Source organism: Xiphophorus maculatus, chromosome 6 (genome assembly GCF_002775205.1).
Source record: "Xiphophorus maculatus strain JP 163 A chromosome 6, X_maculatus-5.0-male, whole genome shotgun sequence".
Taxonomy (NCBI): Eukaryota; Metazoa; Chordata; class Actinopteri; order Cyprinodontiformes; family Poeciliidae; genus Xiphophorus; species Xiphophorus maculatus.
The window spans coordinates 3,838,998-3,854,937 of NC_036448.1; the positions used below are offsets into that span (position 1 = coordinate 3,838,998).

At 42.0% G+C, this 15,940-nt stretch overlaps 1 protein-coding gene across 1 annotated transcript in view; it reads right to left on the reverse strand.

Annotated features, from left to right (window-relative positions):
* LOC102226142 (ephrin type-B receptor 3-like) overlaps nt 1–14,891 on the reverse strand; it is a 67,135-nt gene extending 52,244 nt beyond the window's left edge. The window contains exons 1-2 of the mRNA XM_014470017.2: nt 14,322–14,891; nt 179–243 (exon numbers count right to left, since the gene is read on the reverse strand). Of these exons, the coding sequence (XP_014325503.1) occupies nt 179–243; nt 14,322–14,385 (129 nt within the window). The 5' untranslated portion in view covers nt 14,386–14,891. The remainder of the gene's footprint in view (nt 1–178; nt 244–14,321) is intronic.
* Between the last annotated feature and the right edge of the window lie 1,049 nt (nt 14,892–15,940).

Here is a 15,940-nt window from a genome sequence, read left to right on the forward strand (position 1 = left end):
AGTAAACATTCCCTGCAAAAACAAAGATATAAAACAGCAGGGAGGCTCGCTGTTCAAGGCAGATTGGGCTCTATTAACAGGCAAATGGAACAAATGCTGCTGGAGGAGAAGGAAGAAAAAAAACAAAACACAATGCACAAAGCAAATTAAATGCATAAGCACACTAACTCTAACTCACCCCGCTCTCTGGAAACGTGGTCCAAGCCAGCTCTGTGGTAGCCCACCGACTGTCCATGAGGGTTTCTGCAAACGGAGAGTAGGAGGGAGGAAACAGGAGCTCAAGTTAAATGGTGTGAGGGGGGGGGGCTGCACAGCATTAAAGACACACAAGTTCCCCAAACAAGACAAAGGAAGCAGGTAAGGCCTGCTCTCCCTCTCCATCATAACCTCCACCCACATGCGCTCACTTTATGAAAGCGCTGACAATCACAGCAGATCTGTGATGCAGCCTAATTAAGCCTCTGTGTTGCAGGTGTGTGTGTGTGAGTGTGTTCACGCCTGGCACACACTCCTCTGTCCTCACTCATTTATGGAGCTCAGAACAAAGCGTCCTCCTGGATGCCTTCAGCGCGTGTTTGACTTTGTGGTTCAGAAAGGTCTGATAAGCTTTGGAAACTTTGGCCCAACAGCCGGCGGCGCTGGAGGCTAATAGTTGCTAGCATAAATTGCATTTAGCATTTTAAATAGCTCGTGCCTGAGCTTATGCTGGTGCCACCTCCATGAGGACAATCTCTCTACATTTGAAACTCGCCTCACATTCAGGTTGAAGCTCTATAACAACCGTTTTAAAAAAAATATGTGGAATTGTCATTGAAATTGTAAATAAAAAGGCACACAACAAGCAACCCTGCCCCCAAAAACCGGCTCGGACAAACGTCGGAGGAGCCCGGATCAGAATCAGTCACCAGGGGCCGCCTGGCCCGCCGGTCCGGTCGGTTCGGCTCACCTCGGAGGAACTAACCCTGTTTACAGCCGCAGCATCACCGACTCCCATTGTTCTGTTGCTGTTGCTGCATAATCAGTGAAACAATTACACTTTCTTCATGGAGACTCAATGACACGGCGCCTGCTGTGCACCATTTGCTCACAAGTTGTTGATAACAGTGAAGAAGGAGGAGGGTGTGAGAGGGCTAAAATAAATAACGTGCTCTGTGTAGAGCAGCGGAGGAAACGTGGTTCTGTTGTGGCGGCAGACCGGAGTTAGCAAACAGTGTCTCGTCAGCTTTTGTGTGGTACTGATAGGAGGTCGGTAGGTTGAAGCAGAACTTGCAGTATCTATGTAACCGTGGTAATCGCCAAAGCTTTTCTTTGCTTCACGAGAGAGAGAGACTTGGTCAGAACTAGACTGGATTTCTGTTTGGACCAAACAGAAACTCAACAGTATGACTACAACAAGCTACAGATAAAACTGAGCATCTAAATGTTATCAACTGGTTGAAGCCTCGATTTTATTGGCTAATTCAGTCTGTGATTTAATCTCAGTGTAAATAAATGTTGAGAACACTGGAGGGCAAACAGCATCGTGAAGACCAAGGAACACAGCAGTCAGGTCGGAGGTCGGTTCAGTCCATCATCTGAAAATGGAAAGTGGGCGGCACAACTGCAAAGCTGGCAAGATATGGCCGCCCGTCTCAAACAGCCAAGATTGTTATCTTGGAAGAATAATATATAAACAGGATAACTCACATGCTACACAAAAAGCCATCAGCTATGTTTCCGTCTAATTGTCGTGTGGCATTTGAGCAAACTTTTAAAATGACGCAAAAAAGAAAAAAATCCAAAACTGCTAAATAGGCATGTTTTCATCTACTGGTTTGGAGCGAATCAACCACGCTACGCAAAGCATAACTTTGTCAGGTGTTGACACTCGGTGTGGCTGTAGTAAGCAGGAAGTAGCATGGACCACACATCTCATAAAAATCAAGGGAGTCCTGCCCTCCAGCATAGAGATGTGGATTTAGATTTTTCCAAGTGTCATGCCTCTGGTAAGGCACAGACCCACCAGCAGATTGGAGTGTTTGTTACGTCACGACTTATTTGGAAAAAGCTAGTGTGTTTTAGCGTACTAGCTTATTTTCTGAAAAGCCGAAAACGACCTCAAACCAGCTTAAAACTTCTTTTTTTTTTGTAAAATTGAGGACTTTATTTCAAATTTAGCCATTTCCATCAACCTTTTCTAATGCGATACTTCAAAATGTGCATACAAAAATAATGGAATTGAGGATAATGTTGAAATAAAGTTTGTCAAGTCAATGAATGGAAAAATCAAAAAATTGAAAAAATATACTCTGAAAACCATAACTCTGATTTTTGGTCCACACACGAAACATTACGTATTGCTATAAACTACCATTGTATATCGCTTTTTCTTTCACTAGATTATTCTAGGTCAAACAGGAAGTGTACTTTCAGCATTAGGTGTGTTGTTTTCCTGTTCTTCTGTGTGTTTAAAATTCAGAAATACCGATGTTGGGATTTTATTTACTGCATTTGTTTGTTTTTTTAATTAGTATTTTATCAGCCATCAGACATTTTAGTTGAGAGATAAAGCTTTAAACAATCAACGAGAAGAGCTTTGTGAGCTCATTTCTATTTTAAGCTGTTGTACTTTTACGTCTGCTAATGAGAATTATCTGACAAGAACAACACCAAAGCCAGAGGAAAAAAACACAAACGCACTGAAATATAAAGATAGGAAGAGTATAATTAGTTTTTCAACTGATATTGTGACACGAGCACTGTAAGTCTGACCTCATTAATTTAATTGTATTGAATACAATTGAAGACTTTATTTTGAATGCACATCCAGTATAATTTATATAGCTGCAGGCTGTATCTATACATATATATTTTCCAAAAAGAAATAGGAAGAACATGAACATACTGAACTCAGCCTTTTTGTTCCACAGTCAGTCAAATGATCGGCTGTCCTGTTTAAGCCACACTAGTTATATGTAAATCCAAACAAGTCTACATGTACCTACTCATATGTACATCCAATCAAATTTTTATATACATTTTCATTAGACTAAAAGTTACTAACATTTTGGATTGGCCCAATATGGTTCTGAACTTAAATTCATGCCAGGAGCTAAAAGTAAGGACAATGGCAAAGAGGCATTTTTGCCTCCACTTCCCTTTGATAGACCTCATGAACTAGCCTGCTAGCTAGCAGCTAGTGGTGTGGGGTTGCGTTGCGTTCCACCAAGCCAGTCTAGGGGTGCATTGCAATAGACGATGAGGGAATGAAGAAACGAGACAAAACTAAGATGTAGTAAATTTATTTAATGAAAAACAAATGCAATCTAGAATTCAAAGGAAAAACCTAACTAATCCGGATCCTTAAATCCCAGGTTTCCAACGATGAGCCACCAGCACTAGCTAGTGAAGGAAACACTGGTCCATTCTCCGTCCAGCCACAAGCCGGAACAAAATGAACAACCAGTTCTCTAGAACAATAGCCACAAGCCCTTAAACCCTTTAGTAGAAAGAACCAGCACTCATCCTACCACATGGGAACAAAACAAAAGGCAAGTCCTGAGTCACCTGCAGCACACCAGCTGCCCACAAAACAACCAAAAAACAGGTCTCAAGCTACACACATGCTGCCCAAACGGCCAAATGGCAATAAGATCAGTCCCACACTCCGCTTTGTACTCTGCTCATTAGGGGGCACAGTGGAACCAGCTGTGCCTGCTTCAGCTGCAGCAAAACTAAGACCTAGCTGGGTGTCTGGGGAAATGAATACATTTTTATGTGTTTTGGCCTTTCATCCACTCAGAAACTCTGTTCAATGTTACTAAAAACTTCTACAAATCACTATAAAGCTCATACCAAAGTGGAGATTTGAGTAACTCCAATATTTGTGTGCATCGCGCGTAAAGAGGTTTTACGTTCCCAGACATTACAGTCTGCAACAAATAATGCGCCAAATAATCCACATACTTGCTTTGACACGATTCCCAATAGATATCGTCTTGTTTCATCAACTTTATATTCTAATTATACTCTAATTAAAAGTAGTTCAACCTGTATATCTGTCCACACAAATGAACCTCCTGCCATGTTTAATCCCTAACAGGAAGTCATGATTGTTTTGAAGCAATCTGATTGGCTGACATAGATTTTAGCTTTGCGCTACACTGCCCCCTATGGGCTTGGCATGTTTAACACAATGCAGATTTGTGTTTATTCCGTGTGGACGAAAACTTTTCTGAAACAGATAACATAAAGACATTTTTTTTTTTTTAAAGATGCGGTGTAGATATTTGTATTTATTAAAAATATGTGTACGAGAAGGAAGACAGAGTATTTACACACATGCAGGCACTGGTGCATGTAAAAAGCTATTTTTCAGGAGTTGGCTAATAGTAATATTACAGATATTTACCGATATATTTCACTACCATTGCGGCAAGATAAAAACAAATATCAGTTGTTCATATAGGCACAGTTTTATTTATCAGACAGATACTGATATGTTGAAAAATTACTAATATCGGCCGATACTGATGTTAGTGTCGATACATTGTGCATTGCTACTAAAAACCCAAACAGAACAGCTAAGGAATGAAGTAAAGTGGAATCTTAAATCAGGCTTTGTCATCCAACATCATTGCTTAGTAGGTTACTTATAGTCAAAGTACCACATTTAGTGGTGGTTAATAGTAGTGCTATTATGCCATGTTTAGTTTTTTTCTACTTCTGCACACATTTTCTTGAGATTTTACGTTAAACCGACACCAAGCACGTTAGCTCTGCCCGTATAGCACACGTAAAACCGGCTGCATCGTCCCCCGTTTCCGAATCACGTCCCCTTCAGCATATTATATTCCACGTTGGTAAAACAATGAGATTAAACGCTCTGGCGGTGTTAAAATGAAAAGCAAACAGACAGTTGAGAAAATGTGAAGGTATTCCTCGGCAAACGGCTCCTCGCGGGGACCGGCGCGCCGGGGAAGGAGATAAATCTCAGCTGATTCTAATGACTCATGATGATTTACTGCGCTGTGTATCGCTGAATCCCCACTGTTCCCCACTCTGAACAGCTCATGTCACTCATATGACTAATTAATGCCTTGTGATGCCTCAGCCACCATCAATAATCGCCGGGTCACACAGTCAGCATGAAGATGTTTGCCTCATATTTCTATAAGGACATGAACTGAAAACCTTTTTTTTTTTTCCTAAGGAAAACGGCATACTACTTAATGAATAACACTACTATTATTGCTACTAACCACCAGTAAAGATGAAACACAAAATAGTCGATAATAACATAACCTTATGTCAGCTGTAATTGCAGATAATGTTGAGGGGTATGAATTATATATTAAGGGTGCGATTTAAAGTCGAGCTGTATTTTTCTTTGAACATAATGGCCTCTGGAATATGCTGGAAGAGTAAAACAAAAAAAAATCCTCATTTCAAAAGACTAAGCATACCCTACTATTGTTGTTAACAGAAATTCCCCTTTTTTTCCTCAGCAGGATGATTAATAAGTAATATTTATGCACAAAGCAAACCTAAATTTACATTAAGTGCCGTTGCTCCGCTTTAAAAGCCTTTTTCGTTCCTTCATGCTTGTCTGCAGAAGGGAATGAACGACAGCAGCTAATAACCTCAGTTGTTAAACCCAAATAAATGCCTGTGAACAAGGTTGTTTTACTGATTAGCACGGCTTGAGCCAGGGAGGAGGAACTAATCAGCGAAATCAGCGCCTGTTGTCTCTGCTTGGCCACACTCGGGCCTCTGCGGCGCACCAGGCGAGCGGCCGCTCCCGAACGGGAGCCGACTTGCCCCCCCACCCCTCAAGCGGGCGATCTGGAGCGTCGGCCCCCACCCGTTGCCTTATCTCTCCCAGGTGCCCTGAGGCAATGGAGGCAGAATCAGTCACCCTCAGCAAACCAAAGGTCTGAGCTGCTGCTGCTCCTGCTGCTGCTGCTTTAAGCGGACTTCGTTTCGAGGCGCACACAGAGGCTGCAGGCCTGACGCCGCTGCCTCTGTAAAAGCTGGGTTTAAGACCCCGTGTGAACAGAGGCAACGTCAAGCCCGCGCGGCTGTTGTGGGTTAAAGCTTCACTGCTAGCAAAAAAAAAAAAAGTTAGGTGAATTCAGGAAAAATGGGACGCCGAGTTAAAATGGGACAAAACAAAGGCTGGAGCACGATCTGTCTGAGCTAGACTTGCTGAAAAGACTTACTTGATGCCAAGGTGTGAAAATGTCGGTACAAATGTGTGCAAATCTTTTGTCGATGTTGCGGTATTTCCCTTAAATAGGAAATTAAAGTCACACAGGAATAAGCTTGTTCACTTGATAAGTCATTAAAAAACATGGCAGCGATGGACGGAAACAGTTAAATGAAATATATTCAGAATAGCACTCATCATCTATCAGCAAATTTAAGAAATCTCAGAATAGTTGTATATGAAATTTTGTACAATAAAGTAATTCAACTGCTAAACTTTTGCTAGTGCTCATTTAGCACAAATTCTTCTTGTTTCCAATAGCAAAACACCAAACTAGGCATATCTTGACAACAAGTCTTTGCTTCAAAACAGGCAATTCAAACACGAATGTAAAGAGCATTCAGTGTTTCAAGTTCAGGACTGAAGCTTGCCATTTTAGGATGACTTTTTGCAGGGCCCTAAGCTGGGTGGTCATTTGAAGCACCATCCACCTTCATCCAGCTTCATCTATAGCTGCTAGATGAAGCTGGATTCAAAAGCAAACTGGACCATTTGCTTTTGAATGGTCCAAAAGCAAAACAAGTTGAAGTTTTGGAGTGGTTTAATCAAAGATCCGATTAGGGCGTAGAGGTTTGACCTCAAGCAGGTCATTGATGATTAAAAACTGTTCAGTGTGACTCAATTAAAACAATTCTGCAAAGATGAATGGGCCAAAACTCCTCTTCATCAGTGTTAAAGACACAACGTCGGTTATCACGAATGCTTGATGGCAATTATTGCTTTCAAGGGTTTAGCAACCAATTTTTTAGGTTTAGGGGTCAATTACTTTTTCACATAGCATCAGGTTGGTTTGGATTGTTTGTCCCCTGAATAAATTAAACCAGCATTTCAGGTCATGCTGATGATAAAAAAATTTTTTTTAAAAACCTGTATATGAAAATGAGTAGAAAGAGAAAAGAAAACGGTACAAACAGTTTCTAAACAACCCCAAAAGAGTAAGTCACAGCAGACAGTAAAGAGACTGCTGATGTAGCCTGGAAGAGGTTTTTATCAGTAAATATCCTGCCTGCAGCTGATTTTAATGGCTTTAATTTAATGAAACAGTCATTAGATTCTGAGCAAACTCTGAGTCAGAATCAGGACGGAGACGAAAGCCGCTGCCACCTGAAAACAACAAGTACTAAAGCAAACGCTATTTTATAAACCTACAAATCGCCCTCACATTTCTATTAGAGTTATTTACAGTGTAGTCGACAGTTCATTTTAAAGACATGTTACTCTGGCCATATATACCAGCCAGTTATATGAGCATATGTATAAATGCTTTTGTACGATGCACTATGACACAGTAAAGTAGAGGTTTGCTCGGCGCTCAGAGTCTCTGTTGGTTTACGAATCCTACAAAGTCCTACGAAGTTCTCATGTTTCCCCCTTTTTCCTACAAACCCTTCCTGTCAAATTGCTGATTAGTAAAGACCTCCAGTGCCAGATAAATCATTTTCTAAAACGCGTCATTTTGCCATTGTCTGTTGGTTTCAAACTGAATAGCCATTAGCTAGGCATTAGCTTCCAAGCTAGCCTCAGTTTCCTCAAAGTGAAGATGCTAAAGGACATATCTACTGCTAGTGAGGTATCCTTATTGCAATAACATAAAAAATATACTACTATTTTTGAAACATTTCCACTTTTAGGTTATTTAGTAGTTTGCTGTCTTTCTCCTTTCCACAGTATTTTGGCTAATAGGCCAAAATAGGCATCAGTGTAACCACAAATAGTATTATGTAAAATAGATATTTTGGAGCTTTACACCATGTAATGTTATTCCCTCATTAAAAACTCATGGAGTGTTACTCTGATCCTGTCATGCATGTTTGAGAAATCAATTAATCTCCATGGCAACCATTCAGCTGTGCAAAACGCCTGGTTGGACTTAGCCCCGCCTTCAAGACGCAGCTCCTCCTCAGAGCTGCAGCTTTCAAGCTTCTGCCACACAGAAGTTCCCCCACTGCAATTCCCCCCATTCAACTCCTTCCGACTAGCCAGCCCTAATTAGCAAACATCTGTTGAAACTGCGCATCTGCTGAGTTCATTACGCTTCGGTGGAACGCTGGCATAAACTTTGTTAAAGTTTTAATAGAGGAGCCATGTTGTGTTGACTTCCTGAAGGCGGAGTTTCTGGAAGAGCAGGAGCTTTTAAAGAGACAGAGGCCCAATTTCAAGGCGTTAAACTACACAGTACAATTTCTTTTAAGTCATAGTGAACATCAAACAACTGAAGACAACATGGTTACTTGATTGTGCTGTAAATTGGCCCAACGTGTCTGGAGAATAAATACTGCCCATTTAACACAGCTGTCAATAATATTACTGTTAGTATTATTGTTATAATGAACAATATAATCTGGTACTGTGCCTAAAAATATGCTTTGCCCTATAGTTCTAAACTATCAGCTATTGTTGAGCTAATTCGTGTTGACCTGATTTTTGTCGTACATCAAAGGGGATTCTTAATGTTTGCAGCTACAAAATCATTTCTCCACACTTATTTTCTCCAAGGTGCATTTATTTATTCAACACATCCCTATTTATCCATGTAATGTCCTTTCATCTTATGCGGCACTTATTTGACGGCGTTTAGGAAAACGTGCCGAACGAGGCCCTTTTTTCGCAGAGCTCCAGAATCATAAAAGCCGTTAAAACCTCGCAGCCAACACGAGAGAGGATAATGATGCCTATCCTCGAGCTTAGAGCCGACTCCCGGCTCATGTGCCGCCGTAAAACACTGAAATGGCAGCATAAAAAAGGGTTTCCGTCAGCCAGTAACTCTCCTCTCCAATGCGTGTCGACTCGCTAATTCCCAGAGACCAGTTAAGGTTGAGAAAGATCCCATTTGTTCCACAGTTCTCCCCCCTTTCCTGGTAAATTTACAACACCCCTGAGATAGGCAGAACTGCTACAACTCAAATCCAGATTTCTGCCCCCCCCCCCCCCCCCCCCACCACCACCACCACCTCACTGCTCTCCACCTCACTCATAAAGCTGCAGCAGAGGTGGAGTCATTCACCCCCTGGGGTAAGAAAACAATGCAGTAGTGGGAACTTTAGAGCATCACCACTAGTGGCATTTAATGCTGTTTTTTTTTTTTTCTTCTTTTTTTCTGATCGCCTGCTGGAGCCAAAATGCCACACAACTCTGTATTCTCCAAGTGCTTGGGGAGCTCATGCATGCTGATGTTTTATTCACTTTGTGAGAGAGGAGGGTTGGGGGGGGTATGATGAAAGGGGAGGCATCCCTTGTATCGCACTGACACTTGGAGCCAGCCAGCAAACACATGAAATATTCACGGGGGGAAAAAAAAAAAAAGCATAATCACCATTGATCAGTGACGATCAACAGTCAATGAAGGGGTAAAATAAATCCAGCTTTTAGGCATTTGTAGGCGTGTCGGGGTGTGTTGGGTTAAGGTTTTTTATAATGTCCTTTAATGAGATGACAGGGAAAGAACTTTAGTTTTTTTTTTCTTTTTTCTAACTATTCAGCATAAAGTTGCACAGTATCTGCCCTTCCCCCACCTGTTTTTTGCACACTGCCTCAAAAAAAGGGCTGTAATGTTTTCTCTCGCTTACAGGAAAGACAAATTCTGTTTTTTTGAACACATTTCTTGTTGCTCAAACTCCAAGCCACCCCTCTTACTGCTGCCCCAATCACACTGCCGACTACAGCGTTTAATTTCAATAGAAGACAGTTGGTAGTCAATTGAGAGACGAGATGTTGGAAGATAACTCCCTCACATCACATCCCTACACATTTAGCACTGTAGCGCAAAAAACTTGATCACCAGACAGGCCATGTGAACAAGATATATGCTCTAGAATCAATGCAACTGGGATAATTACCATTAGCTACAATTGCTCAATATCAATGTTCCTAATTCCAGAAGCTTCACTCACCTCTAAATGCAGAATGCTTGAAACCTATACAGGGTTTCTCTCAGTGTGTTTGAAGCCTTTACTTGCCTCCCCTCCCTCTACAGGCTAAGCATTGTTCGCTTATTTTACTTAGGGATTTTTAAACACCAGTAGCAGTGACAGTTAAGATGGATTAAGCTAGGTTTATAGCTGGCACATTGAACTGGGTGCAATTGATGTACAAGTTGTTTTCTTTTTGTAATTGTCTGTGGGGAAACTGCTACTGTAGGGCAGATCTGCCCCTCTTCCAGCTTTTGCTGCACACTGCTGTTGAGATGGCTGAAAGGCCGCTACTGCATTCCGATCCTAATGGGCTCGAAACATGGAGTAGCAATGAACGACAGCAAAAGACAAAACGTTTCTGCCACTCGGGGTGAACCCAGCACACGAGACGCGACAGCAGGCTAGTGACGCAACTTTCTTGAGTTGCGTCACTGGCCTGCGGGAACTTCTACGCGTACAAACTTGAAATTCCACATGCACCAATTTTGCAAATGACTGTCGTGTACGTTTCTTAGGGAACGAAGGTAGAGGTAGCGACGTCGCCTCTACATTGCCACACTTTGCAAGAAGGACTGGTTTGGAAATTATTTTCAGTTGTGAAAATAGAGAGTACAAACCATCAGTGCTATAAACAGTCACTGTTTGTCTGACTGGACACTTCAACTAATTAACATGCTAATATACACTTATTATACTTTTGACTTTCACTATAAAGAGCAGAACACTAAAAGTTATATTTTGAGCAACAAAATGCAAGTTATTACACAGGCCTGTCGCAATAAATCAATTAATTGCATGATGAATTAAAACGAGCTAAATAATTTATATAATTTATCATTTTTTCACTTTTCTCTCTCTGTCTCTACCAAAAACAAGATGACAAAAGTCTTCAGTCTGGTGCTTTGGTCTCAACTAGTCACTTTTTTTTAAAAAAAAGGACAATTTTGCTTACAGAGACTTCATAGTTCCTTTTATTTGTTGTTCTGTTTATTTATTTTGGATACTTTAAATATCTTCCAGTTCCAGTGTAAAATGATGTTAAAACAACAAAATTATCGTTTATCGCAATAACTTCTGGGACAATTTATCGTCCAGTAAAATTTGTTTCCGTGACAAGCCTGGTGTTCCAATCAAACTAACAAAATATAGATGCAATTTTAAGTAAAGCAAGATTAGGATTAATTGTAACTTTTGTGTTTTAGGTCAAAGAAATTAGATAACTTATTATTTTTTTGTTTTTGTTTTTTTTTAATAAATACCAGGATGTTGTCAAAATATTGTATTTTTTTTTACCAAGATTATCACACTGAGAACGTCATACAGGCTCCTGCCTACGAGCTTGATTTGCTCTGGAATGCGTATCTCTGGAGTGAACCACAGCGGTGAGAGTTGATACTGATCCTCAGCTTGATGCTTGAGGAGAAGCTCTTTGAACAAGTCGAGCTGACCTAGTTCAGTCTTTCTCTGCGGCCGCTCGAATCTGCTTTTACAGGTCAGCAAATAACGGCTTGACTCGATATGAAGACGTACGGAGAGAGCAGAAGAATCCGAACGATCACCCCTGCTGGTATGGGGGGGGGAGGGAAAACAAAAAACGGCCAAAACACACAGACACACGTAGATCCTTCAGATTGCTTTATAAAGTCTCTTTCCGAGAGCTCATCCATCTGGTTTATTAGCTTTTAAAATGAGAGGACAGTAAACGCTGACTGTAAATGAGAGAATTATAACATAAAAATGTCAAAGACGCTGAGGCCTTTACTGCAGTCTGGTGGTGCAAACAGGAGGTGAGGCACCAATGTAGCTAACTGCAAACAGGAAGCAGAACCAGCCCAAGGCAGAGGCCCCTGGCGCAGGCGGGAACACGCCTACAGGGGGCCCTCATGAGCAATTAACGTGAAATTATTTCATACAGGTTAGAAACATGTGTGTCTGTACAAAGTTTGCATTATGAGCCCCACTCAAATGACTCATTTGTCATTCATCGTGTCGTTTATCATTTATCGTGACACATTTCTTATCGCAATAAGAATTTTTGATTTATGGTTGTCACAATAAATTCTGATGAACGATGTTGAAAACCCCCACAAAGCTGTTCATATTGTTAGTTTTACCGTTTTTTCTCCACTGTTTGTTCAATGACAGCTTCAATAAGCATCGATACATTTGAAACTATGATTAAATGTAGTTACTGCATGATTCCAATCACACTTCCTTATGTGACTGGTGTCCTAACGAGGAATATTGTTACCTTCCTGAAACAACGACCCAAGTCATTTTTTGCAACGACAAAAAATAAATAAATACATAAATAAATCCACCTCTTTCTTCCCAAAAGATGTTCTAGGCAACAAAAAGAAAAGTTATTTTTGGCACGAAATGACTTGGTCTATTATTTTAGGAAGGTGATGATGTTACAAATGGGAACGTTTTTCAAGAGCAGTGTTTGTTTTTGGGTGGCTATGATTGCTGTGTGATGCAGTCGCAGCCAGAAAAAAAGGATTTTATTGTCACTTTTATTGCAGTGGTACAAGAAAATATTGTGAAAAAGTCCATATCACCCACCATTGGTTTATCAGCAAAACAAACATTAGGTGATGAAAACGACTTACCTTGTGATAGACTTTAACTATACACCAAAAGTGATTTTAAATGCTTTTTGAACCAGATCATCAATAATTGCTTTGTTTATATTTCAAAATCCAATAGATTGCATTGTTTTTTTTTTTAGCTTTTAGCTGCAAAGTTACAAGAATATAAAACTGTATTTTCCAATCGCCTTTTGTTTTTGTGTGTGTGTGTGTGTGTGTGTGTGTGTGTGTGTGTGTGTGTGTGTGTGTGTGTGTGTGTGTGTGTGTGTGTGTGTGTGTGTGGGCGTGTGTGTGTGTGTGTGTGTGTGTGCGTGTGTGTGTTTTGTTTTGCTGTTGTTTTGTGTCTCTCGCTCCTTGGTGGAGCCCCTGATAATCTCTCCCCTTCAAACTCCCAGCTTTTGTACAAACTCTAGCAATAAAAAACAAAACAAAAAGAAAAACAGGATGCCACATTCATGCCAACAGCAACCTGCAGGAGAAAAAGAAGAAAAAAATTGGCTGTGCCTGCCTGTCTTCCAGCTCATTTAAACCCATCTGATGATCTGCCCTTCATGTTTATCCTCAGAGGACAAACATTAGTTAACCCCTGAGCTTTGAGTAACGGGCTCTGGCCTGGGGAGGAGAGTGGGTGTGGAGTTGGTGGTGCTGATCGTCTCTGTGTGGGGAGCCCACTGGGACTCTCAGTGCTGCCGCCGCTGCATTGATTTACTCGCTGACACCAGAACTGATGAGGGATCAAGCTGGCCACGGTCCAGCAGAGGCAGATTGGATGGGGGGAGGAGAAGGGGGAGTGAGGTGAGGTGAAGCGAGGAGAAGCGGGCGAGGGTGGGCTTCTCCCCGGAGGGGGGCAACGCTCCCCTCCCTCCCTTGTTGATGGAGAGGGCCCGCAGCGCACTTGTTAAGCCGTTGACCTTTAATACACACTTGTCATCTAATATGTTACACATGTGCGGAATTGATCCGGCGGGGCGCGCGCGCGCGTGCTTAGGGGGCCACCGGCCCGACGCAGGTCGGTCGGCTACAGAGCAGCGCGCGCGCAAACCTCCTCCGGAGCCCATCATCTGCGTCCTCACGGTGACGCCCCCACCTCCACCTCCACCACCACCACCTCTCCTCGCTGCCTTCCGTGGAGGGAAACCGAACCTCCTCAGCTGTGGGGAGGATAGGCGGGGCAGGTGGGGCATCCTCGCTCCGCTGGCGGGTGTGACAACAAGGACAATAGCAACAGGGACAAGTCCCAAAAGCCGCATCGGAAACACCGGGGGCGGGGTGTCATCACGGAATAACCCCTAGCCCACCAACTGGGCTGTTAGTGGGTCTAATTAAGGAAAACAAAAGCGGGTCCAGTTTCTCCCACTGAGACAATAAACATCAGGTAAACTGAAGACATGGAGTGGACTGCTCTGGTTCAGTTCTTACAGTGCCTCTCTTTCTTTTCTTTTTTTTTTTTTTTATTGAATTTTTCCTGTTATGTTGTCAGAAACCAAACAGTCTATTGTTTATACGCAGCAAACAAACAAACAACAAAAAAAGCAGATATTTCCACAAAAAAAAAAAAATCAAACGACATACCTTCTACAGCCAGGACCACAGGGACAACGAGGCTGCACACCCAAAGCAAGTAATCCATTGTCATAAACCAGGCGCTTGCAACATGGAGAAAGGTGTGCAGACTGGACGCCCCTCGGACGGACCGGAGACTCAAACGCAGAGAGCCGCAGCAGCAGCAGAGCTTTTTCTTCTCATGTCTTCAGCTGGGATTGGGGTGGGGGGGCGAGGAGAGAGGGGAGTGGAGGGGATACGGGGTGTCTCAGAGCCCCGATCAAGCGCACAAATCCTCAATATAAAACCATGCAGGCTGGTGCCGTTATTACTCCTCCGGGGTGATGAATGTCGCGCCGCTTCACAGTCTCATTCTCTTTGTGTGACTTTACCGACAGCGAGCTCCGCTCCAGGGGCGCATCTCCGCGCCGAAGGCTCTCCTGGGGCCCGAGGGAGAGGGGGGGGCGAGGTACCGGAATCCCGGCGGGTGAAGTCCTCCACTGCGCAGAGGGACCCGAGAAGCGGCTCCCTGTCCAGCTCCGCCAGGATGGTGCTCCTCTGCGAGGGATGTGCGTCGGAATGGCAACAGAGACCGAAAGAGGGTGAAGGTGGGAGGGAGGAGGGGGGGGCAGCAGCAAGGCAGACATAATTAGTCCCATGCTTCCTTTCAAGACTTTCAAAGTAAGAGCACACAAATAACAAAAATAAGAATAATAATTAATGCATTATCTGAAACAAACTTACTGTGCAGGTCCCCCATCCAAAATGTTTTGCTGCATGCTGCTGGCCAGCTGGCTGAAAGAAAGAATGTAAACTGCTGTTTAGAAATATTTTCTTCCCAGTTGGAAAGGTAAAATTGTGTGAAAACTTCCCTACAATGATATTTTATTTATATATAACTTTTTTAAAAAACTGCTTTGACTGTGCTGTACGTACAAACGTCAAATGATGGATGTAGCTGGTGTTTATTTGTAATTGGGCATCAAACTCCCAGTGCACCCCTGTTATTTGATGGGGTTATAAAGACCACAACTATCAGAAAGCAACTAAAATCCTCAAATACTTTAGACTTTCCCTAATAATGCTTATGACTACAGCGAGGTGCCGTTTGTAATGGTTTAAAAAAAATACCAGCAAATGTTTTGACTTATTTAGCCTGTGGTGCTATACTGTCAGCATGTTTTTCATTTTTCTAAATGTTACAATTCCAAGCTAAATATTTAACACTCATTATTTTGTTTACAATCTAAATATTTAACTTGCGAATTCAGCATTTAGATACCAAGTTAAAGGTTTAGGTCTGAGCTAAATGTTTAATTTCCTAAGCAAATATTTATTTTCCTAACTAGGTATTTAGCGCTGACCTAAATATTTAGCTAGCAAGCTAACCTAACTAAATATTTAGATTAGTTGGCTAGCTAGGTTAGCTTGCTATATTGCAAGCTAAATATTTAGGTTGTGAGTTAAATATTTAGAGATGTGACATTTATAAATGTATTAATGACATGGTGAAAATATGGCATTTTTGGTTTACTTAGCACGTCATATGGGAAAAATGGTTTCAAAGTTTGTTTCTTTTTTTTTTACTGTGAAACTCTAGCTTTGCGGCAAAAGAAGAAGAAACAAACTCCCCCACCCAGGATCAGATA